General features: G+C 44.4%; 1 protein-coding gene across 2 annotated transcripts in view; it reads left to right on the top strand.

Moving 5' to 3' along the window:
- The window catches only part of LOC142243200 (cadherin-6-like), a 431,398-nt gene that overhangs the window by 370,412 nt on the left and 35,892 nt on the right, over positions 1–25,094 (top strand). For both annotated transcript variants that reach the window (XM_075314854.1, XM_075314855.1), the window contains 3 exons: positions 5,964–6,085; positions 19,318–19,435; positions 19,541–19,792. In XM_075314854.1, the coding sequence (XP_075170969.1) occupies positions 5,964–6,085; positions 19,318–19,435; positions 19,541–19,792 (492 nt within the window). The remainder of the gene's footprint in view (positions 1–5,963; positions 6,086–19,317; positions 19,436–19,540; positions 19,793–25,094) is intronic.

The following is a 25,094-nucleotide window of genomic DNA, read 5'->3' as shown; positions in this document are numbered from 1 at the left end:
TAGAAAACTGACTAATATTACATTTTTATGATATATATGTATGGAGATATATATATATATATATATATTATTGTATTATGGATATAGCAGGATTGATAGAAATGTTAATTGTATGCAAATAATGAAGTAATGGAAACAAATCCAAATATGAGCACCAAGTGCACAATTACATATACTAACATGCTTTGGAATGATATCAATGAGGTTATTAATGGATGCCAGAGGACTGTTATGCCCCGCTGAATGCATTAAAATGATCAAGATCCGCTGCCAGGAGCTCTCTTTGCAATTGCTGACTAATGACGTCCCAGATGTGTCCAATGGAAGACAAGTCTGGAGATGCTGCAGACCATGATTGCCAATTTAGGCCATGCAGGCTGCTCACAGCACAAGCAACGAGTTCCCACCTGATATTTCTTATGGAATTTTTTGGAAGGTGGTTAAATTTTGTTCAAAAATGAAAAAAAAAAGGTTTAAATAATATGGTCAGTATGTCTGTTTTGGCACACCCATTTTACAGGTCAATTTGACAACCATGCCACACCTACACTACAGCCTACTGCCACATCATGCTTTCTGTTAATTTAGATATGCCAGCACCTACGTGGCAGTTTCTGTTACAACTTTTTTTGCCAAGGGTTGATTACCTGGAGTTGAAAAGATTGTCACTAGTGATGGAGGAACCCAAATTGTGACATTCGTGGTCCATGCCGGATACCTAGTGTCCATGCCCGAACCACGAACGCTGACTTTCTAGAGAAATCTGTGTTACTGTTTGGGTTCGACCATCTAGATAATTAAAAATTAAGGAAAAAGAAAGAAAATAAGAAATAAAGCAGACCATTATACTTAACGACCTTCCCCACGGCTATAACACTACTTGCGAGTCTGCTCATTAACTCTCATACATATTCACTGCTTCCCCCAGCCTGTAGCTTTATGCTTTATCTGTGCTGGGTATCAGCATAATTTTTTTATTTATTTATTTTTACACCACTATATGGATGCAGACAGCATGTGTGATTCCAACCAATCACAGATGATGTTACACAGGGTGGGAGCACAGTCTGACTGCAACCAATCACAGATGCTGCCACACAGGTTGGGGGTGCGGTCTGACTGCAACCAACGGTGGGCAGGGGAAACAGTGAATATGTATGAGGGTTAATGAGCAGACCCGGAAGCAGTGTGGCAGCCACGCAGGAGACTCGGTAACTATAACTGTCCTTCTCTAATCCTCCTATCCCTTTCTACCATCATTTTACAGTACAATGTTCGGATCCCCACAGACTTATATGGGGTTTTGTGTCAGGGGCGATGATTGGATTCAAGTCTGGTCCTGACCTGAACATCTGAGGGTTTGCCTATCTCTGATTGTCATAAGTTAACTATAGTGATGTACAAAATGCATGGTAAAACAAAAAGTGGCAATCGATGATATAGTATAAAAAGAAAAAAAAACATACTGGTTTGTCAGATTACAAATGACCAAAAGTTATCATTTTAATTCTGTTTTTTTAATTTAAAAAACATGAAAAATCTGTCAGCATACTGTATTATTAAAAGGGCCTTTAGTTAATTCTGGTTAATATCCATTTATGCAGTGAGGTCATTTTGACATCACTAAGCGTGTGTGTCTTATGCGGGCGTCACACGGTACGATATATCTGGCGATATGTCGTTGGGGTCACGTCGTTAGTGACGCACATCCGGCATCGTCAGAGGTATCGTACCGTGTGACAGCTATGAACGAGCAGAAATACTCACCTTCTCTTTCATTGTTGATATGTCGTTCATTTTTATAATCTCGTTCCTCCTTCTGTGCTCCGGTTGTTCGTCGCTCCCGTGGCAGCACACATCGCTCCATGTGACACCCCGGGAGCGACGAACACAGCTTACCTGCGTCCCACCTGCAATGCGGAAGGAAGGAGGTGGGCAGGATGTTTATGTCCCGCTCATCTCCGCCCCTCCACTTCTATTGGCCGGGTGCCGTGTGACGTCGCTGTGACGCCGAACGTCCCTCCCCCTTCAGGAAGTGGATGTTCGCCGCCCACAGCGACGTCGCCCGGGAGGTAAGTACGTGTGACGGGCGGTTAACGACTTTGTGCGCCACGGGCAACTAATTGCCCGTGACGCACAAACGACGGGGGCGGGTGCGATCGCTTATGCGATCGCACAATTTATCATCCCGTGTCACGCCTGCATTAGAGTCTTAATAATGTCACACATTTTTTTTTCAGGGCAATTGGAGGCTTTGCAGTAGTGCATTATGCAGTATTTTCAGGAAAAATTCAAAAGGATTGGCAAATTTAAATTTTTAAATATTTGATGATGTATAGTTACTATTGAGCTATTTGTATCTAGACATTAAACACTTCTACAGCACAGATTGTAGCCACAAGTTATAAAATAACCATTGTAATGTAAAGTAATATATTGGTTGGTTCCGTTTGAACATTAAACTTAGTAGTATGTGATGTTTAACAGCAAAGCTTTGTACGGTACTAAGAAGGGGATTCTGGTGATTGAGATTACTTTGCTCTTCTCATGAGTCAAGTGTTTCCTTTTATGAAAGATATACAGCTATATTCAGGATTTTGCAGGCTCTCTGCATTTCATGCTTGTTATACAAACATAGCCCGGGACTCATCGTGACCACCAATGCCAGTCTTGATGAGTGGACTTATCAAAATCAGACGCTCCTGATTCATTAACAGGCGCCTGGCAATTGATATGTGTGTGGCTCCTTATGCTTCAACAGGAACTGGAGTAAGAAATGCCTCAGCTCCACATGAATTAGACAAGGCATAACATCCCATCGCACCCCTTAGCTTACCTGGGCGAAACTGGTATGTAAACGCTAAAGAATTCAGGTGTAATCGCTTTGATGAATCAGGGTCATCCATCCTCATATGCAGTTCAGTGTCTTGTTTGTTTATCTGTCATTTGCCATACACTTCAATGCAAGTCGCATGTAACTACAACTTTCTGCTTTGTTTTTGTTTGTTTTTTTACAGCAAAATCACATGTCTAAGGCCTGCTTCACACGTTAGTGAAAAAACACAGATGTTTTTCACTGACGACTCACGGCATATGTGGGTTTTCCATGTGCTATCCGTGATCCGTGTCCGTCATCCGTGATTGCACATGGACATATAGGGGCCCTTTGCACACTATGACATCGCAAGCCGATGCTGCGATGCCGTGCGCGATAGTCCCCGCCCCCGTCGCAGCTGCGATATCATGGTGATAGCTGGCGTAGCGAACATTATCGCTACGCCAGCTTCACATGCACTCACCTGCCCTGCGACGTCACTCTGGCCGGCGACCCACCTCCTTATTAAGGGGCGGGTCGTGCGGCGTCATAGCGACGTCACACGGCAGGCGGCCAATAGAAGTGGAGGGGCGGAGATGAGCGGGACATAAACATCCCGCCCACCTCCTTCCTTCCGCATTTTCGGCCGTGACGCAGGTAGGAGATGTTCCTCGCTCCTGCGGGTTCACACACAGCGATGTTTGCTGCTGCTGGAACGAGGAACAACATCGTAACATCGGTCATTTCCAAATCATGGAAATAACCGACGCTACACCAATAATACGGTTGCGACGCTTTTGCGCTCGTTTATCGTATCAAAAAGGCTTTACATACTACGATATCGACAGCGAGGCCAGATGTGCGTCACTTTCGATTTGACCCCACCGACATCGCACCTGCGATGTCGTAGTGTGCAAAGTGCCCCATACTCACCTGTCTCCTGCTGTCCATGGTGCGGAACTCTCAGCTCTGCTGTTTATTCAGCTGCTGCTGTCTCCCCTCTGCAGCTACTTCCGGGTCGGATGTTCCATGCATAAATTAATATGCATGAGAATAAGCAGCCGGGCTGGAAGGAAGAGGCAGCAGAGGCTGAAGACAGCAGCGCTGGAGAAGGTGAGTATACAAAGCTTTTTATTTTCAATGAACGTGTTTTTCTGGTAAGTGTTTTACGGATCACACCATAGTATGGTCCGTGGGACATCAGTGATGCCAGAAAAAACGGACATGTCTCTGGACACGCGTGTACGCTGCACGGTGACAGGTTCAGTGAAAAATGACTGATGTGTGCGCATACCCATTGATTATAATTTGTGTAAGTCCGTGATTTTGGTACGCATAAAAATGGTCACATATGTACCAGAATCACTGAAGTGTAAAAGAGGCCTAAGGCCCGTTTCACACGTCAGTGAAAAACACAGACGTTTTTCACTGGCGTGTAAAACACGCACATGTCCCTGCGTGTGCCAAAAATCACGGCACACATGGGTTGTCTAAGTGCAATCCGGGCTCCATTCTCCGTGGCCCGTGATTGCACTTAGAGATTCACTCACCTGCGCCCGCTCCCGCTGTCCATGGTGCTGATCGCTCCCGCGACGCAGCATCCGGCCGGCGGTGACCCCTGCAGGAGCTGCTTCCGGGTCGGCTGTGTCGCACATAATGAATATGCGCGACAGTAATCAGCCGGCACAGAAGGAGCAGGGAGAACGGGCTGCAGAGGACCTCGCTGGACACCGGGTGAGTTAAAATGTTTTTTATTTTAAAAGCACGTTTTTTTCTGGCACGTGTTTCACGGACCACACCACTGCGTGGTCCGTGGGACATCAGTGATGCCAGAAAAAAATGGACATGTCTCCGTGCAGCAATCACGCACACGCGGGTACGCTGCACGGAGACACGTGCAGTGACAAATCACTGACATGTGAGCAGACCCATTGATTATAATGGGTCTGCGTATGTCAGTGATTCTGGTACGTTTAAAAAAAGCACAAACGTACCAGAATCACTGACGTGTGAAAGGGGCCTAAGATAGTAAGTTGACAGCAAGTCACAAACAAGTTGCACAAATATTTTTGTTGCCCAAGTTGCCTTGAAATAGCTGTCACGTGACACATGTTGCCATATGGCCCAATCTTTATCTATATCGTACCACTCAACACTGCTGACTAGAAAATATAGTAGCTTTAGGCTATATTCACAAGAACTTTGGTGAAAAATCCCCCACAATTGTTTAAGCAAACTTGTGTTTTTTGAACATCTCAGAAAAACTTCATGTGAACATAGCCTAAAGCTACTAAATTGTCTTGCCCTGAGTGTTGAGCGTTATAAAGATTAATACTTCTTCAGGAAAACTGCTTTAGGAAACTCTCCTGTTTTGGGGAGTTCTTCTTTCCTGAAGAATTTTTGAACAGTTTTGGAAGAGGTTTTTTTCCTGAAGCGCTCTTTCCAGTCTTTTGATTTGACTGTGTGTAGTTTGAAGCAGATTCCATCAAAATCAGCTTTGAAGAAATGACATTCCTTTTTTTTTTGTCCCAGCAGACTTTTCAAAACATCTTCAGGTAAAAAAAAAGTCCACAGGAATAGCAAAGTGGATTTAATAGCAAGAGTTTTCCAAGCATTTTGAATTTTTTAGGAGGATTTTGGAAAGGATATAGTCACCAAAAATTCCTCAAAAAACTTGCACATAGCCATGAACACAAGTAGCGCTAATATTGAAAATAACGATCCTTTCTGCTAATCTAATATAAACCCTTTAAAACATTTTATTATGTATTTATACTTCTTATGGCCAATGTTAATGTCGAACAGCATATGAAGAAAAGGAAAATGTGTCTTTTGCCTTTTTATAATAGGGCTGTATTTGCCAGTTTTAGGGTACATGTAATTTATTCCATTCGATTTTATAACAAAAGTGTCATGCTACATTTACTAAGTGGTTACAATTTTCTGCTTGAGAAGGTGGCTGAAAAATTGGCGATACACAGCTTGTGTTCTTCTAATTAGGCTTCTGATTGTCAGATCCAAAGACTCACAGACACAGTGAAAAAAAAGCTGTTTCCAAAAATTAGGCATTTAACAGCTGCCTCTGATCTCTGCACATTTTAGCCCTCCTACAGCCACTGTACCCAGTTCTCTTATCTTCTTATTACAGGTAATCCTAAAGAAAGTAGCCGCGTGCCGGTGTATATTAAGGTTCTGGATGTGAATGACAATGCCCCAGAGTTTGCCATGCTGTACGAGATCTTTGTTTGTGAAAATGCAAAGGCAGAACAGGTGGGTATAATGGCTCTACATTCAGCTCATTTGCATGTAAAATGGTAAAGAAGGAGCAATGTTCCTGAATCGATGGCATTTTGGAAGGGCGAATGGTCATCAGCTTTGTTGTGTCCATAAACTAGCTATGTGCCAATCTCACTGGCAAAATGAAGGGACATAATATGATATTTTACTACTAGAGTATATCATCTTGTATATGAAAATGAGGTGTGGTGTGTGCCAAGATTTTCATACTCAGCACCGGAGAAAACATGCTTTATGTACTACATCCAAGTATCTTCTAATTTAGTTGTATATACAGGTAGTGATGCATGAACCCAAACACAGACTTTAAAAAAAAACCCTCAGAGTTTGGGTCGTTTACGTATGCAAACCTGTCATGTGAGCATCACTGTGCTCGGATATGCTCAGTGCTCAGCACAGTGCGAGCCGCATGCAGTGTTTGATTGGCTCTCATTGGAGGTAACAACAGCGTGACTGGATGTATTGGGCACCAAACAAAAAGAATGGAAAAAAACCCACCCTCCACCAGAAGTGATCTACTTATGGCTGAGTACATGTGGGCAGAGACCCGAACTGCCCAATCAGGGACTTCCATTGGGGTTCAGGTCAAGTCCAGGTCCCAAACAAATTTTATCTACAGTCCAGGTGAACCCACTGAACCGAACTTCCACAGGTCCAATCATCTGTATACAGGCTTTATATTGAATTGAATTAGAAAATGAAGTTGAGTCACTACTCCTCTTATGTATCCACAGATACAAGGATTAAAATGGCTACTGTCCACAATAGCAAGGAAAAGGAATCCCGTAATCTGTTCTTTTTAAAATATCCAAATGTTTATTGTAACATTAAAATCCTCTAAAATACGTGTTCCAGGCTCTCCACCCCAGCTGACAGGTTTCGGACAAAAGTCCTTCCTCAGCAGCCTGTTTGTCCTGCCACTTCACCCACCGAGACGTTTTGCACACGCTTCTTCTTGGAGTGGTGAGGTGGGAGGAAACCAGTAGCCCCATGGCTTATGTTATAAGTGGCAAATGTAAAAGCTGTACTTTAATTACCTGGTGCTGTGGATGCACAGAAATCCCACCCTGGATCTGATAATGGTACAAATGTCATCTTTTTCATCTTTAACTGCAACTCAAGAGCCTTATAGAAGGCTGCAATGGAGGTACTAACAAAGAAAATTTGAATAACTGGGTCCATATTAGCATTTATAGCATGGAGAATCCCCATTAACAATGAAACAACCTACATAGAACCTCCATAGTCCATATGAACCTATTTGAATTATATACCAGGAAACTATTTTCTTCGGCGCTCTATTGGGAGACCCAGACGATTGGGTGTATAGCACTGCCTCCGGAGGCCACACAAAGCAATTACACTAAAAAGTGTAAGGCCCCTCCCCTTCTGGCTATACACCCCCAGTGGGATCACTGGCTCACCAGTTTTTTTCTGCTTTGTGCGAAGGAGGTCAGACATCCACGCATAGCTCCACTGTTTGTAGTCAGCAGTAGCTGCTGGCTCTATCGGATGGAAGAAAAGAGGGCCCATATAGGGCCCCCAGCATGCTCCCTTCTCACCCGTGATGGTGCTTGTAAGGTTGAGGTACCTATTGCTGGTACGGAGGCTGGAGCCCACATGCTGTTTTCCTTCCACATCCCCCTGAGGGGCTCTGTGGAAGTGGGATCCTGCCGGCCCCCAAGCCCTGGGGCCGGGCTCCATCCACAGACCCATAGAACCTGCTGGATTGGGAGCGGGAGTGCCGTTCAGGGACATGGCCCTGCAACTTCAGGTACTCTGTGTCCCCGGCAGGCACGGACACTCTCAGGGCTTGCTGAGCGTTATAGTGCGCCGGGGACAGTGGCGCTGTACGCTGGGGGTTAGGTCACTGCAGCTTTGCTGAGTGACGATTGTGTGTTGGGAACTACTGCGCCGACCGCTCCTGGAGCGGCGGCGCAGCTGCGACTTGTAGTGCGCCGGGGGCTTGGCGCCGACCGCGCTTGTACGGCGGCGGCGTTTTTAACTTTAGCCCCCGGCTTCTGCGGCCTAGCGCCGCTTCGTTCCCGCCCCCACCCTGTCAATCAGGGTAGGGGAGAGACGCTGCTCAATGGCTGCGCCGAGGGCTGGAGCCTTATTTACATGCTCCAGCCCTCTCACTAGGCACAAGGGGAAGCAGACTTCCCGCTCTTCGTCGGTGTACGCCCAGGGCCCGCCCCCCCTCTCCACAAGGACGCCGGCAGCCATTACACATGCGATCTGGCTGGAAGGAGGCAGCAGGATCTGGGAGACCCAGACTAGAGGGATTTCTGGCGACCACACACCGCTCCTAAGCGGGTGGTAAGCTGCACAGTAGTGCAGGCCCCACTAGTGCCTCAGTGATATATTAGTGTACTTCTTTATTGGTACCATATATATATATATATATATATTTATATAGTGCACTGTAAGGTCGCTTCTGGCTGGACACTCTGTACTGCTCTGAGGACGCAGCAACATGTCATCCGCAAAACGCAAGGCTGCCAAGGCACGGGCTGTGTACACTGTTTGTACTGCATGTGGGGCTAATCTACCAGCAGGCTCCAATGATTCACATTGTGTGCAATGTTCAGTCCCAGTGGCACTTCGCCAGCCAGAGCCTATTGTGGTGGTAGCCCAGGCAGAGACGCCTGTGAACCCTGCCCCGGTGACGGGGACAGACTTTGCAGTGTTTGCTGATAAAATGTCTGAGGCTATGACAAGGATCCTGGAGACCTTGCAGGCCAGGCCAGTTCCTCAGACTATGGACACTGCTGTGGCTATGCTCACTGGTCCCCCTCAGTTGGAACTAATCCGTACTTCAAGGGGGTCTCAAGCATCACAGGCTGAAGTCTCTGACTCAGATGACAGTCCCAGGCAGCCTAAGCGTGCTCGCTGGGAAAGACCCTCGACGTCATCACACTGCTCAGGGTCTCAGCGAGAAGAGTCTCTCTGTGATGAGACTGAGGACGGTGATCAGGAGTCTAATCCTGAGGCCCCTCTCAATCTGGATGCCCCTGATGGTGACGCCATGGTTAATGACCTTATATCGGCGATTAATAGGCTGTTGGATATTTCTCCCCCAGCCCCTTCTGCAGAGGAGGCAGCTGCACAGCAGGAGACGTTCCATTTCCTGTATCCCAAGCGTAAATTAAGTGCTTTTTTGGACCACTCTGACTTCAGAGAATCAATCCAAAAGCACGACGCTCATCCAGACAAGCGTTTCTCTAAACGTTCTAAGGATACCCGTTATCCTTTTCCCCCTGAAGTGGCCAAACGCTGGACCCAGTGCCCAAAGGTGGATCCCCCAATTTCCAAGCTGGCGGCTAGATCCATAGTCGCAGTAGAAGATGGCGCTTCACTTAAAGATGCCAATGACAGACAGATGGACCTTTGGTTGAAATCTGTCTATGAAGCTATCGGCGCGTCGTTTGCTCCAGCATTCGCGGCCGTGTGGGCACTACAGGCTATTTCAGCGGGTTTAGCAATGCATCCAGCAGTACCACAGGTGGCGTCCCTAACTTCGCAAATGTCTGCGTTTGCGACCTATGCTATCAATGCTGTCCTAGAGTCTACGAGCCGTACCTCTATGGCGGCCGCCAATTCTGTGGTTTTGCGCAGAGCCTTATGGTTAAAGGACTGGAAAGCAGATGCTGGTTCCAAAAAATGCTTAACCAGCTTGCCATTATCTAGAGACAGACTGTTTGGTGACCCATTGGCTGAAATCATAAAACAGTCCAAGGGTAAGGACTCTTCCTTGCCACAGCCCAGAGCAAGTAAACCTCAACAGAAAAAGTGGCAGTCGAGGTTTCGGTCCTTTCGAGGCTCGGGCAAGCCCCAATTCTCCTCGTCCAAAGGGACTCAGAAAGGACAAGGGAGCTCAGATTCCTGGCGGGCTCACTCACGCCCCAGGAAAGCAAATGGAGGAACCGCTTCCAAGGCGGCTACCTCATGACTTTCGGCCTCCTCCCTCCGCATCCTCGGTCGGTGGCAGGCTCTCCCGCTTTTGCGACATTTGGCTGTCACAGGTCAAGGACCGGTGGGTAACAGACATTTTGTCTCGCGGGTACAGAATCGAGTTCAGTTCTCGGCCTCCACTTCGGTTCTTCAGAACCTCCCCACACCCCAACCGAGCAGATGCCCTGCTGCAGGCGGTGGACTCTCTAAGAGCAGAAGGAGTCGTGATCCCTGTCCCCCCTCTGGAACGGGGCCGAGGATTTTACTCCAACCTCTTTGTGGTTCCAAAAAAGGACGGCTCCTTCCGTCCCGTTCTGGACCTAAAACTGCTCAACAAGCATGTGAACGCCAGGCGGTTCCGGATGGAATCCCTCCGCTCAGTCATTGCCTCAATGTCCCAAGGAGATTTCCTAGCGTCAATAGACATCAAAGATGCTTATCTTCACGTGCCGATTGCTACGGAGCACCAACGCTTTCTGCGCTTCGTGATAGGAGACGAACATCTTCAGTTCGTGGCTCTGCCATTTGGTCTGGCGACAGCCCCCCGGGTGTTCACCAAGATCATGGCAGCAGTGGTAGCAGTCTTGCACTCTCACGGACACTCTGTGATCCCTTACTTGGACGATCTATTGGTCAAGGCACCCTCTCAGGAGGCATGCCAACTCAGCCTGAATTTTGCACTGGAGACTCTCCAGGCGTTCGGGTGGATCATCAACTTCCCAAAGTCAAATCTGTCACCGACCCAATCACTAACGTATCTTGGCATGGAGTTTCATACTCTCTCAGCGATAGTGAAGCTTCCGCTGAGCAAGCAGAGGTCACTACAGACGGGGGTGCAGGCTCTCCTTCAGAGTCAGTCGCACTCCTTAAGACGCCTCATGCACTTCCTCGGGAAGATGGTGGCGGCAATGGAGGCGGTTCCGTTTGCGCAGTTTCATCTGCGTCCACTTCAATGGGACATTCTCCGCCAATGGGACGGGAAGTCAAAATCCCTGGACAGGAAAGTCTTCCTTTCCCAGATGGCCAAGGACTCTCTGCAGTGGTGGCTTCTTCCCACCTCATTATCACAGGGAAGATCCTTCCTACCACCGTCCTGGGCGGTGGTCACGACAGACGCGAGTCTGTCAGGGTGGGGAGCAGGGTTTCTTCACCACAGGGCTCAGGGTACGTGGACTCAGCAGGAGTCCAGCCTTCAGATCAATGTTCTGGAAATCAGAGCGGTGTTTCTTGCCCTGCTAGCCTTCCAGCAGTGGCTGGAAGGGAAGCAGATCCGAATTCAATCGGACAACTCCACAGCGGTGGCATACATACAGGGCGGGACTCGCAGTCGGCAAGCCTTCCAGGAAGTCCGGCGCATTATGATGTGGGTGGAAGCCACGGCCTCCACCATATCCGCAGTTCACATCCCCGGCGTAGAAAACTGGGAAGCAGACTTCCTCAGTCGCCAGGGCATGGACGCAGGGGAATGGTCCCTTCACCCGGACGTGTTTCAGGAAATCTGTCGCCGATGGGGAAGGCCGGACGTCGATCTAATGGCGTCTCGGCACAACAACAAGGTCCCAACCTTCATGGCACGGTCTCGCGATCAAAGAGCTCTAGCAGCAGACGCCCTAGTGCAAGATTGGTCGCAGTTCCGGCTCCCTTATGTGTTTCCACCTCTGGCACTCTTGCCCAGAGTGCTACGCAAGATCAGATCCGACTGCAGCCGCGTCATACTCGTCGCTCCAGACTGGCCGAGGAGGGCGTGGTATCCGGATCTGTGGCATCTCACGGTCGGCCATCCGTGGGCGCTGCCAGACCGACCAGACTTACTGTCCCAAGGGCCGTTTTTCCATCGGAATTCTGCGGCCCTCAACCTGACTGCGTGGCCATTGAGTCCTGGATCCTAGAGTCTTCAGGCTTATCCCAAGGGGTCGTTGCCACCATGAGACAGGCTAGGAAGCCCACGTCTGCTAAGATCTACCACAGAACGTGGAGGATATTCTTATCCTGGTGCTCTGCTCAGGGAGTGTCTCCCTGGCCATTTGCATTACCTATCCTTCTTTCTTTCCTCCAATCTGGGTTAGAAAAAGGTTTGTCGCTCGGCTCCCTTAAAGGGCAAGTCTCGGCGCTATCTGTCTTTTTTCAGAAGCGTCTAGCTCGACTTTCCAAGGTGCGCACGTTCCTGCAGGGGGTTTGTCATATCGTACCCCCGTACAAGCGACCGTTAGATCCATGGGATCTGAACAGGGTACTAGTTGCCCTCCAGAAGCCGCCCTTCGAGCCTCTGAGGGAGGTTTCACTTTCTAGGCTATCACAGAAAGTGGCTTTTCTGGTAGCGATCACATCTCTTCGGAGAGTGTCTGAGCTGGCAGCGCTGTCATCCAAGGCTCCCTTCCTGGTCTTCCACCAGGACAAGGTAGTGCTGCGCCCCATTCAGGAGTTTCTCCCGAAGGTGGTATCCTCTTTTCATCTTAATCAGGATATCTCTTTGCCTTCGTTTTGTCCTCATGCAGTTCATCGGTATGAGAAGGATTTACATTTGTTAGATCTGGTGAGAGCACTCAGAATCTACATTTCCCGCACAGCGCCCCTGCGCCGTTCGGATGCACTCTTTGTCCTTGTCGCTGGTAAGCGCAAGGGGTCGCAGGCTTCTAAGGCCACCCTGGCTCGATGGATCAAAGAACCAATTCTTGAAGCCTACCGTTCTGCGGGGCTTCAGGTTCCGTCAGGGCTAAAGGCCCATTCTACCAGAGCCGTGGGTGCGTCCTGGGCATTGCGACACCAGGCTACGGCTCAACAGGTGTGCCAGGCAGCTACCTGGTCGAGTCTGCACACTTTCACCAAACATTATCAGGTGCATACCTATGCTTCGGCGGACGCCAGCCTAGGTAGAAAAGTCCTGCAGGCGGCAGTTGCCTCCCCGTAGGGGAGGGCTGTCTTGCAGCTCTAACATGAGGTATTTCTTTACCCACCCAGGGACAGCTTTTGGACGTCCCAATCGTCTGGGTCTCCCAATAGAGCGCCGAAGAAGAAGGGAATTTTGTTACTTACCGTAAATTCCTTTTCTTCTAGCTCTTATTGGGAGACCCAGCACCCGCCCTGTTGTCCTTCGGGATTTTTGGTTTGTTTGCGGGTACACATGTTGTTCATGTTGAACGGTTTTCAGTTCTCCGATGTTTCTCGGAGTGAATTTGTTTAAACCAGTTATTGGCTTTCCTCCTTCTTGCTTTTGCACTAAAACTGGTGAGCCAGTGATCCCACTGGGGGTGTATAGCCAGAAGGGGAGGGGCCTTACACTTTTTAGTGTAATTGCTTTGTGTGGCCTCCGGAGGCAGTGCTATACACCCAATCGTCTGGGTCTCCCAATAAGAGCTAGAAGAAAAGGAATTTACGGTAAGTAACAAAATTCCCTTCTTCTTTATAGAAATATTAGAAAATGTATTTATATATTAATTTATACAAGCTTTTTAACAAGGACACAGAGAGTGCAACACAAAGTGCGATGTGCATAAAAACATATATATAGCCGATCAGGGGAGTGTGTCAGATAGGAACAAGCTGAAATGGAAAGATGACACAGCTTACAATAAACACATAGGTGCAAAGCATCAGTATAGCAATCTCATATAATACAATTTAATGCATAGTGGAACATCATGGTTACCCATCAGTAAATATGCCATATCATGAGATTGCACTAATACATGTAAGACAAAACATGCCCATCCAAAAGTCAGAATGATATTAGATCAAAAAACCATAAAGGGATGCTTATAGACAATACAAAAGGATGTGGCCTCTCAGCAGAGATTAAGGAGTTAATCCACAGTGCATATAGAGGTACTATGACCCACCATGATCGCTCCAATGTTCAGACCTGACACACCACCCTGCACCTCAACGCGTTTCGCTTATCGCTTCATCGGGAGGTGCAGAGGTGACATCCAGGGCTGCTTATATCCAAAATGAATATTACTGACCATCCTATTGCGGCGCGCCCCGGAGATCCGATGCCCATCCTCCACTGTGTCCGGCGTTCAGGAAGCGCGAGTGCGCATGCGCACAACCCGGCAACCAAGAGATTATTGTAAGCTGTGTCATCTTTCCATTTCAGCTTGTTCCTATCTGACACACTCCCCTGATCGGCTATATATATGTTTTTATGCACATCGCACTTTGTGTTGCACTCTCTGTGTCCTTGTTAAAAAGCTTGTATAAATTAATATATAAATACATTTTCTAATATTTCTATAAAGAAAATAGTTTCCTGGTATATAATTCAAATAGGATCATATGGACTATGGAGGTTCTATGTAGGTTGTTGCAATGGAGGTACTATACTGGCAGTATTATACATAGCCCATGGAGGATAGTGGCCCTGCTTCTGGAAGCAAAGCAGACCCTTTTATTCTAATCCTATAAGCCCATTAAACTTTCCTAATGCTCTGAGGTATTGCAACCATTAACTGACCTGCTGGAAAACCTTCATCAGGGTGTAGCTGTAGGTGCTGCATAGATAGTGGTTGTAACAGGGCCATAGTACTTGAGAGGGTCTAAAGGCCTGTCATATGTGCCATAAAATAAAGTGTACTAAAGGCACGTGGCAGATAGGGAGCTTGGTGTATTGTGCCCATGATACTTTTCTAGCATTTTTTTACATAAAAATTTTTTATTATCAGACATTGGTCTTGTGTGATCTCACAGCCATTTTGCCAAGCAAAACCCATACAATGGCTGAAAACTGTAAACTACAGGTACAATACAGGGAACCTAATACAAATTCCCACATAACCATAGGTTTTTGTTTCTTGTGATCCACTGGGGAATAACAAGTGTTTCTATTGGTACAAACTGAGTGTTCAAATCTTAAATGTATGAGTATACATGTAAATAGATAAGCAAACGCCATCATTTTTCACTTGGATCTGTTAGGCTATGTCAATGCGTTTTCAATGCGCTTTTGTCAGTGCGTTTTTTAAAGGAGAAATAAAATATAATATGATAGGATAATGAATAGATAGGTAGGATGGCTAGAGAGATAGATAGATAGATAGATAGATAGATAGATAGATAGATAGATAGAGGGATAGATAGATAGATGATAGGTAGAAAAAATAGAAAGAATAGATACATAGAAAGAACATATAGAATAGATAGAAAGAACATAATAAGTAAGAACATATAGAATAGATAATAAGAGAGAACATAATAAGAAAGAACACATAGAATAGATAGAAAGAAATAACAAAATAGCTTGATAGAGGGATAGCTAGCTTGGACAGCTGTTTTTTTTTTTATTTTTTGGGTAAAAAAATGACATGGGGTTCCCCCAATTTTTCATATCCAGCACAGGAACAGCAGCAGCTGTGGGCTGCAACCCTCAGCTGTCTGCTGTACATTGGCTTGTTATGAAAAATAGAGGGGATACCATGATTTTTTTTCTTTGATTTATTTAAAAAAATGATGTGTGGTCCCCCCATTTTTCTAAACCCAGCCAAGGTGCAGCAGACAACTAGGGGCTAATATTATTAGGGTGGGAAGGCCCATGATTATTTGGCCCTTTCCAGCCTAACAATAGCAACCCACAGCCGCCCCAGAAGTGGCGTATCCCGTTGCCCTGGTGCAGTGGCATTCGGGGTAATAAGGAGTTAATGGCAGCCCACAGTTGGATCTAAGTCCTACATTAGTGATAGTAGTTATCTATGAGACCCCGCCCCGATCAGTAATCTGTAAATGAAAGTAAATAAACACATAGACCCCCAAAATCCTTTATTTGGAATAAAATACAAAAAGCACCCTCTTTCACCACTTTATTAACCCCTAAAGCCCCCTGCAGGGCCGAAGTAATCCACACAAGGTCCCACAGCGATTCAGCTCTGCTACATTCCTGTCCTGTCACAGCAACCCCGTAGAGCATGACTGGCCACTGACAGGAGACAGAGACAGACCTGCGTGATGAGAATGAACTCAGGTGAACCTCTGACATCAGTGCCGTGACACAGGCAGTAGTGTGGGGCACGCAGCTGTGATGTCACAGGTTCACCCGAGTTCATTCTCAGCATGTGGCTCTGTCTCTGTGTTGCGGCCTGATTTGCAGTCACAGGTGAATGACTCCAGCTGTGACCAGAAATCTCCTGAGTGATGGCACTGCTGATTTTGGGGGACTTACTTCCGTCACTCAGGTGATTTGCTGTCACAGGTGAAGCAGCTAACCTGAGTGACATCACCGCTGACTCACTTAAGTTGCTGTGTGGAGCTCACAGCAGGCAGTCTTCTTCTATGGCCGCTCGTTGTGAGTGTCAAATGTAGCAGTGTTGGAAGCGTCGTGGGACCTTGTGTGGATTACGTCAGACCTGGAGGGGTGTTTGGGGGGTTAATAAAGTGGTGAAAGAGGGTAGCTTTTGTGTCTTTTATTTCAAATGAAAGATTTTTCGGCGTACATGTTTATTTACTTTCACTTACAGATTAGTGATGAGGGGGTGTCTCATAGACGCCTGCCATCACTAACCAAGGACTTAGTGGCTGCTGTGGGCTGCCATTAACTTATTATTATCCCGATGGCCACCGCACCAGGGCTATCGGGATGAGCCGGGTAAAGTCACAGGACTGTCGCATCTAATGAATGCGGAAATTCCGGGCGGCTGTTGGCTGATATTTTTAGGCTGGCAGGCTCCCAATAACGTGGGTCTCCCCAGGCTGAGAATACCAGCCCTCAGGTGTGAGGCTTTATCTTGGTTGGATATCAAAATTTGGGAGGACCGCACTCCGTTTTTTTTAATTATTTAAAAAACTCCTAAAAACAGTTTTTATTACGCTAATTAAAATATATTAGAAATTGTATAACATAAAACATGTCCATTACAATGCAGACAAAGAATTTCTAATTTATCATAGACTTTGCTGGGGAAGCACATCGTATGCATTTTGTCATTGACACAGTGCAGTGTAAAATGCAACTAGCACGCAAGAAAAAAAGCAACGTGCGCACATGGCCTAAGTGTTGCTTTTTTGTGTATGAAAAGGATTTTCCTGGCTATTTTCCTACAAAGTGTATATTAGAGATGAGCATCTAGTGTCCTACTCCAAAATACCCATGACCAATTTCTGTGTTTGCTGCTACTGTTCATACACGTTTAAGACTAGGGAAAATGTGGTTTAAAAGTCGAAACATTTCCCTAATGTACTAGGTTAACATTTGTCAAATAGTTTTTTGCTTAGTTTTTGTCTTAATTAAGAAAGACAAACATATTTTCCAACTAAGCCTCAGACACGAATTGAAAATGAGCAACTATATGTTTGAAAAAGCACCTGTACTGTCAACATTGACATAGCTCTGAAGAACTGTAAATGATGATTATGATGAGTGACAATTACGTTAATTACTGTAATAGGGTAAAATGACATGGCAGGCCTACCTGAAATTCATCCGATATTAGTACAGTGGAGGGCTAGGCATTTCTTTACTTGCAGGTGAACAGACTAATGGTACCCATATGGTCAATTAACAGCTCTGATGTACACAGTCTAATATTAAAACATGCTTTCATAGATAGACAGATGGATAGATAAATAGAACAGATGGATAGATAGGTAGATAGATAGATAGATAGATAGATAGATAGATAGATAGATAGATAGATATAGATAGTTTTTATAACTACCTTATTTAAAGATACATGTGCAAATCATGATATGCACCACAGCAGATTTATAGAATAAATTGATATGTAATGGATAACTCATAGAACGTTAGGCAGTAAATAAGCTTCTGTATATTTGCAGATTAATACAGATGTTCACACACATATTTGAAGGACTATAAGATATTGCATATTGAAGACCACTTAGTATGGTTCAGAACTGTGAGTAATTTACAGATGTGTCCACCATTACTTTTCACAAAATTTGCTGAGGACACCTTTGGTGGTGGTTTATCTAACTTGGGAACAAAAGAATGTTGTGTTAAAATTCAACATACCCATCACTCTTTCTCGTTACATCATGCTAGAGGAGAGTCAGGAGGCCCCATACACTTTGTTGTCAATGGTTGAGGAGTCAGGAAGCCCCATACACTTTGTTTGCTATGGTTGGGGAGTCAGGAGGCCCCATATACTTTGTTCTCTATGGTTGGGGAGTCAGGAGGCCCCATACACTTTGTTCTCCATGGTTGCGTAGTCAGGCGGCCCCATATACTTTGTTCTCTATGGTAGGGGAGTCAGGAGGCCCCAAACACTTTGTTCTCTATGGTTGGGGAGTCAGGAGGCCCTATACACTGTCAGGAGGCCCCATACACTTTGTTTTCTATGGTTGGGGAGTCAGGAGGCCCCATAGACTTTGTTCTCTATGGTTGAGGAGTCAGGAGGCCCCATACACTTTGTTCTCTATGGTTGGGGAGTCAGGAGGCCCCATACACTTTGTTCTCCATGGTAGCGTAGTCAGGCGGCCCCATATACTTTGTTCTCTATGGTTGGGGAGTCATGAGGCCCCCCATACACTTTGCTCTCTATGGTTGGGGAGTCAGGAGGCCTCATACACTTTTTTCTCTATGTATAGAGAGTCAAGAGGCCCTATACACATTGAGTTCTATAGTTCGGGAGTCAGGAAGCTCTATGCACTTTGTTCCTTATGGTTATGGAGTCAGGAGGTCTCATGCACATTGTTCTCTATGGTTGGAAAGTCAGTAGGCCCCATACACATTGTTCTTTATGGTTGAAGAGTCAGAGGCTATCATGTCCATACACATTTTTCTTTATGGTTGAAGAGTCTGAGGATGCCATGTACATTTTTTCCATGTTTGGAGAGTCAAAAGGCCCCATACACATTTTTCTCTATGGTTTATGAATCAGGAGTCCCATAGCCATTGTTCTCTTGGTTGGGGAGTCAGGAGAGCCCAAACACATTGTTCTCTATGGGTGGAGTGTCAGGAGTCCCCATATGCATTGTTTTCTATGGCTGGGGAGTCAGGAGACTCAATACACATAATTCTGTATGGTTGTAGAGTCAGAAGGCCCCATACATATTGTTCTCAATGGTTGGATAGTCTCAGCAACATTAATCTAATGTATATGACTAGTTTTATTTATAGTTGAGACATAAGCAAACATTGTGCTTTCCTTGAACCAAAAGTGTATGGTGCTCAAATAGTAACAGAACATAAAAGCTGTATTATTACTTGTATTACCTGTGTACTATTGCTCTATTATGAATTTTCCCAGATAACGCCCTGTTCTTCATTTCATACTCACCTATGACATCTCCATTCCTTACAGATAATACACACTGTAAGTGCCATTGACAAGGATGATTCGTATAGTGGTCTTCAGTTTTCATACGAAGTAGCTAATCCAGCGGCGCACAGTACAAACTTTACAGTCAAGGACAATAGAGGTAACAATAATTATTAATGTGTGTGTAGGTGTTCATGTGTGTGTGTAGGTGTCTGTGTGTCTATAAAGGCCCTGATTTTCTCCTAATGTTCACTTTGGATTTCAGATAACACAGCAAGTGTGTATACACGGAGAAACGGATATAGCCGCCATGAGATGAACACCTACTTACTGCCAGTGGTTATTTCAGATTACGGGTATCCGGTACAGAGTAGCACTGGCACTCTTACCATCCGTGTTTGCGCCTGTGATCACAAGGGTAACATGCAGTCTTGTACAGCTGAAGCTCTGAGCCATCCCACTGGTTTGAGCACAGGAGCTCTGATTGCCATCCTCCTCTGCATAATCATACTGCTGGGTAAGTAATGTTAATGGAGGTTACAGATAGGGAGTTCTGAAATAATTACAGGTCCCATTGCTTATGAAGTTTAGAAAGGCCCATTCAAGTCTAATGATTTCAATAGGAGATGTGTAATTCTTCCTATCCTTGGGAAGACATTGTAGGTAAATTGAAGTCTTGCTGCCTGGCCAAATTACAAATGATCTCTCCCAGGTACCAGCACCAAGACAAGATGTGAGCAATGCCTCATTGAGGACCACTTTGACAAAAAGTAAAAAAATAAATAAATAAATAAAAATATATATATATATTTATTATTATCTATATTATATAAGTAGACTGTTGGCAGTTGGTATATTATGTTTTATGTATCACAATCTTTACATTTCAATAACATACACAGAAAGTGAACATACCGGTGATTCGGGGTCAGTGAAGCACTTTGCTGTCATATTATCACCATACAATGTTCTTTATGAATCACCGCTAGATATTGCAGTCAGGCTGCTCCCAAAAAACATATTGTTCTTTGTAGAGAAAGTGTGTTTTATACCAGGGCGTGATGCTAAAACTTTTATATGGAGTAAACTTGAAAAGACAGAGGTGTACTCCTCTTATCTGTCAAGGGCGCATGTCTTATGTAGCTTTCATCACTCCTAATGTAAGGCAATCAGCGTTTCTCCTAAGCTGTAAGTTCATGTGGCAGATAATAATACTGTGCGTATTGTGAGCGGAGAGCCGCACTCATTGTTTTGTGAAATGTTTATTGACTATTGCGATGCGGAAAGCTCTCAACCTCACCATTGATTACTGTAGTGTTCACCCTACAGCTGAGTATCCCGATGTCTTTTTGTATATCCACCTGTCAGACGGAATGTCTTTTTCTATACTCGGGCTTCGGCACAATTATTTGCAGGCTATTTACAAACAGAGATGAAACAGATCCATTCTATAAATGTGAACATGTTTCTATAGATGAATTATTGACAGATATACACCCATAAATCTTAATACATACAGGTCGTATTTGATACATTTCTGTTTTTATAACCTTTTTACAAGAATGCCATTATTCTCTAATGTGGAGGAATTATTTGATATTGTTCAAGTCATATGAAAAGGTATCACAGAAAATAGATTCTTGTCACGAGATGTATATGCAATACCAATCCCTGCCTGAGGACATGAGTGGCGCTGTATCCACAAACCCCCTTTAACCGCAGTCAGAATGCATCTTTCCAGTTGCAGAATTTCAGTTGACCCTTTCTGTATTCAGACATCTTGGTGTATTTCTGTGCGTGAGCTTCTTGCTTCAGGTGAAGGACACATCTATCAATATCATACAATAGTATACACTACATAGAGGAGGGGGACTTTAATTGCAAATAATTGGGTTTGCATATAATGAGAATGAAAGAATTGATCAAAAGGGAAGAGTTTCCTGCTCTGCCTGTCTCATCACAGAACTTTACATAATTAGACACACGCTGAATGTTGATTTCTTTCCATGACATTGTTTATCGCGTGCAGAGTTTATCATGCCCTTGAATACAGTCAATACCTTTGTTGTTTCCCAACAATGACATAATAGGCAGCGTTTCTTCTTCCTTCAGACAGTATTTCAGTTTTTACCCACACTTAGTCCTATCCAAACAGATCAATGTGGCTTTATTTTCTTAGGATTATACGACCAGCAGAGCATGTTGCTTTATTTTTTCTACATCGCTATTTACTTTTCCATTTGTAGTTTCTGTGCCGTATGCTCGGTTCTTCCTTGCGCCCTTTGTGCTGGCATTAATGGCCTGTACATGCTACTTACCTTTCTCTCAGTAACAAGATTAGGACAAGTGATTGGTAGATAATGTAATGTACCCTGTTGTAGCTTTGATCTTTCTGTCACTTGCTCCTGATCTAGGCTTTCACAAGGAACAATGTAGAGCAATATTTGCTGCTGTTGACTAGTAAAATCTTAAAGATGTGATCACATTACTGTATGAGCTGAGAGTGCGTTTTCAATATGGAAATGTACCTACCTATACAAAAATGGTAACCAGCTATGGCTTCGAACATACGTTGAATATTTGGTGACTTTTTTACCTCAGTAGCTGTAAGGCCACATGCACACCTTTGAGTATTTAGTGAGTTTGTACCAATGTATTTGTAAGGCCATGTGCATACGTTGAATATTTGGTGAGTTTTTTACCTCAGTAGCTGTAAGGCCACATGCATGTGTTGAGTATTTGGTGAGTTTTTTTTACCTCGGTATTTGTAAGGCCATGTGCACACGTTGAGTATTTGGTGAGTTAGTTACCTTAATATTTGTAAGGCCACATGCATACATTGAGTACTTGGTGAGTTTTTACCTCGGTGTTTGTAAGACCACGTGCATACGTTGAGTATTTGGATAGTTTTTTACCTCAGTATGTGTAAGACCATATGCATGCGTTGAATATTTAGTGAGTTTTTTACCTCAGTATTTGTAAGGCCATGTGCACAGGTTGAGTATTTGGTGAGTTTTTTACCTTAGTATTTGTAAGGCCATGTGCATACGTTGATTATTTGGTGATTTTTTTACCTCAATATTTGTAAGGCCACATGCATACTGTACTTTGAGTATTTGGTGAGTTTTTTACCTCAGTATTTGTAAGGCCCCCATTACACTTTGAGTATTTGGTGAGTTTTTTACCTCAGTATTTATAAGCCAAAAAAAGAGTGAGTAAAGAATCCAGAAGTGGTGCTTGTGTTTCTGTTATACTTTTACTCTGCTTGTTCCACTCCTGGTTGTGGCTTACATATATTCAGCATATTAATATTTCCAAAAGTGCCAGCACAGTTCTACTAGCAGTTCTCTAAATCAGCCACAGCATGACTAAAAGTTTAAGGTTCATTATCAGTAGCCCATATCAAGCAGTTTAGTTTAAAATGGCTGCCAATCACCTGACAAAGGAGGAAAACACTTATTTGTCTGGTGAAATTATTTTTAAGCTTGTATATAGAAAGTGTGGCTGGTTTACATAGACAGGTTATTAAATGACTGCCAATAGGTAAACATGTAGCCTATTGGTGATCATTTAGCTTCCACCATTGGCTAGTGTAAAATCACCCTTAGAATATATTTGATTACATGATATTTACTGTACAGAGTTCTCACATATTCCATAGGGGTGTACACATATTTTTTTCATATAGGTCCTTGTCCTCAAACAGGCACATGATTTAATTTATCTTTTGAAGGTATAGCCCTGCAAGTGATCATTTCTTAGAGGCTAATTAACCTAAATATACTTTGAAATATGACGGGGAACAAGACTATCCATTGTGTATACTGGTGAACCATTGCAGACAGATGTTTACCTCGCACATAATAACAGGACATGATGGATGTACCTCCGATAAGGTGGTTATTGTTAAATCCATAGTGTTTTCTAATGTCTTATCATGTGCTACATTATGGTTAACAGATGTATAGAAATTATATATAAATGATATATAGATGTAAAGAAATTATATAGAAATCATACATTAAGCAGACACATAGACCCCCAGGTTAAATGAACAGTGATATTAGATGAAGCCTGAAAGAACTATTGAAGTCCCTCCATAAGTAGAAAAATTATTTATTGACGTTGCCATAAAGTCAATCTTAGTTATTAATGACTAGCCATTCATAGCATGATTCATTGGTCATATACTAGTATAAATGGGAAGAAGGATATTAAAGGAACATTAAAATGCAGCAATACTTCTCACATCTCCTCCTTTCCTTTGATCATAATCTTCCCTGTCCAAGAAGAATCAATATCCCCTCTTCCTTCTCACAGTTGTCTATGAATATAGGACACTTGGCGGCATTGGAGCCTCAGTCTTCTGCTTTGTCTACAGTGGGAGATATGTCCTATCAGGTCCACCCCTTTGCTTCGCCTCACACCCTCCATGTTTGACAGACAAGAATTTTACAAGAAAAATAGCTCTAGGAACATGCTAAAGATAGTGCAGACTGATAAACAGTACGGGAATAGGTCTACTTTTATCATTCATTCTATTATTAGAGGTCTACATAATGTATACACATAAAAATTTAGCCAAACCAGGTGACTTCAGAGGTAATGACGACCATTAGTGTATTGGTGTGTCCAATGCTCTGAAGGATCAGGCATACAGGGTTTCAATATGTTAATTTCTTCTCATAAGAGCTTAGTTCTCTTTACCTATTCAGAACACATGCATGCTCGGACAAGATGACCGTACATGTAGTGGGCTGGGTGAATAGTTGTAGTCAGAAGAAACTTTTAGCTGGCAGCTATCTAATACAGTGTTCCCCAACTCCAGTCCTCAAGACACACCAACAGTGCATGTATTAAGGATTTCCTTAGCAATGGATAGGTTTTGGAATCATCACCTGTGCAGATGATTAAATTATCACTTGTGCAATCCTAAGGAAATCCTGAAAACATATGAAATGACCGTAGGTCCGAAGAGAATCCAGTGGGTCACAAACCGAGACAGAGGCAGAAATAAACAAGGGTTTCTTTATTAGAATTGAGAATAAGGCTATGTGTCCACGGTAGAATGTACCTGCAGATTTTTCTGCATGAAAATCCGCGACTTTCGCGGCAAATCCGCACCTTATTTTTGCCGCGGATGTGCCGCGGATTTACCGCGATTTACCGCGAAATTGCCGCGGATTTTGATGCGGATTTTTTTTTTTTCCCCATTCTATAAAAATGAACAGAGCAGATCTCCTGGTCCCAGCCCCCGCAAAAGATGATGAGGGTCTAACTAGATTCATTACGACCTTTTCTAACGGATCAAACCAGGTGAGAAACATCCTGGATAGACACTGGTCCATCCTTCGAATGGACAAGGATCTTGAGGATAAGATTGGCACATATCCACATGTCACCTATAAAAAGGGACGGTCTATCGAGGATAGACTCGTCCATAGCCATTTTCAAACACCTCAGCAAGAAACATGGCTGAAATCTAATATAAAAGGCTGCTACAGATGTGGAGGTTGTGTAGCTTGTCCATTTATTAAAATCTCAAAGAAATTTGAATCCAATGTCACCCATGAACAATTTGACATACGTCACTTTATCAACTGTCGCTCTCGAGGGATCATCTACAAAGCCACCTGCGAATGCGGAGTGGAGTATGTTGGCAAGACCATCAGAGAATTTAGACGACGAATCGGGGACCACTTGGGTGACATGGAACATAAGAGAGAGACCCCCTTGGCGCGCCATGTGAATAATATACATGGAGGAAGGAAAACTGTGATCTCCTTCACTGGCATTGATAAAGTCGAACCACCAACCAG

This window comes from Anomaloglossus baeobatrachus, chromosome 6, assembly GCF_048569485.1.
Source record: "Anomaloglossus baeobatrachus isolate aAnoBae1 chromosome 6, aAnoBae1.hap1, whole genome shotgun sequence".
NCBI lineage: Eukaryota > Metazoa > Chordata > Amphibia > Anura > Aromobatidae > Anomaloglossus > Anomaloglossus baeobatrachus.
Note: the sequence above shows the minus strand (reverse complement) of the source record. Positions and strands in the feature narration are given on the sequence as shown.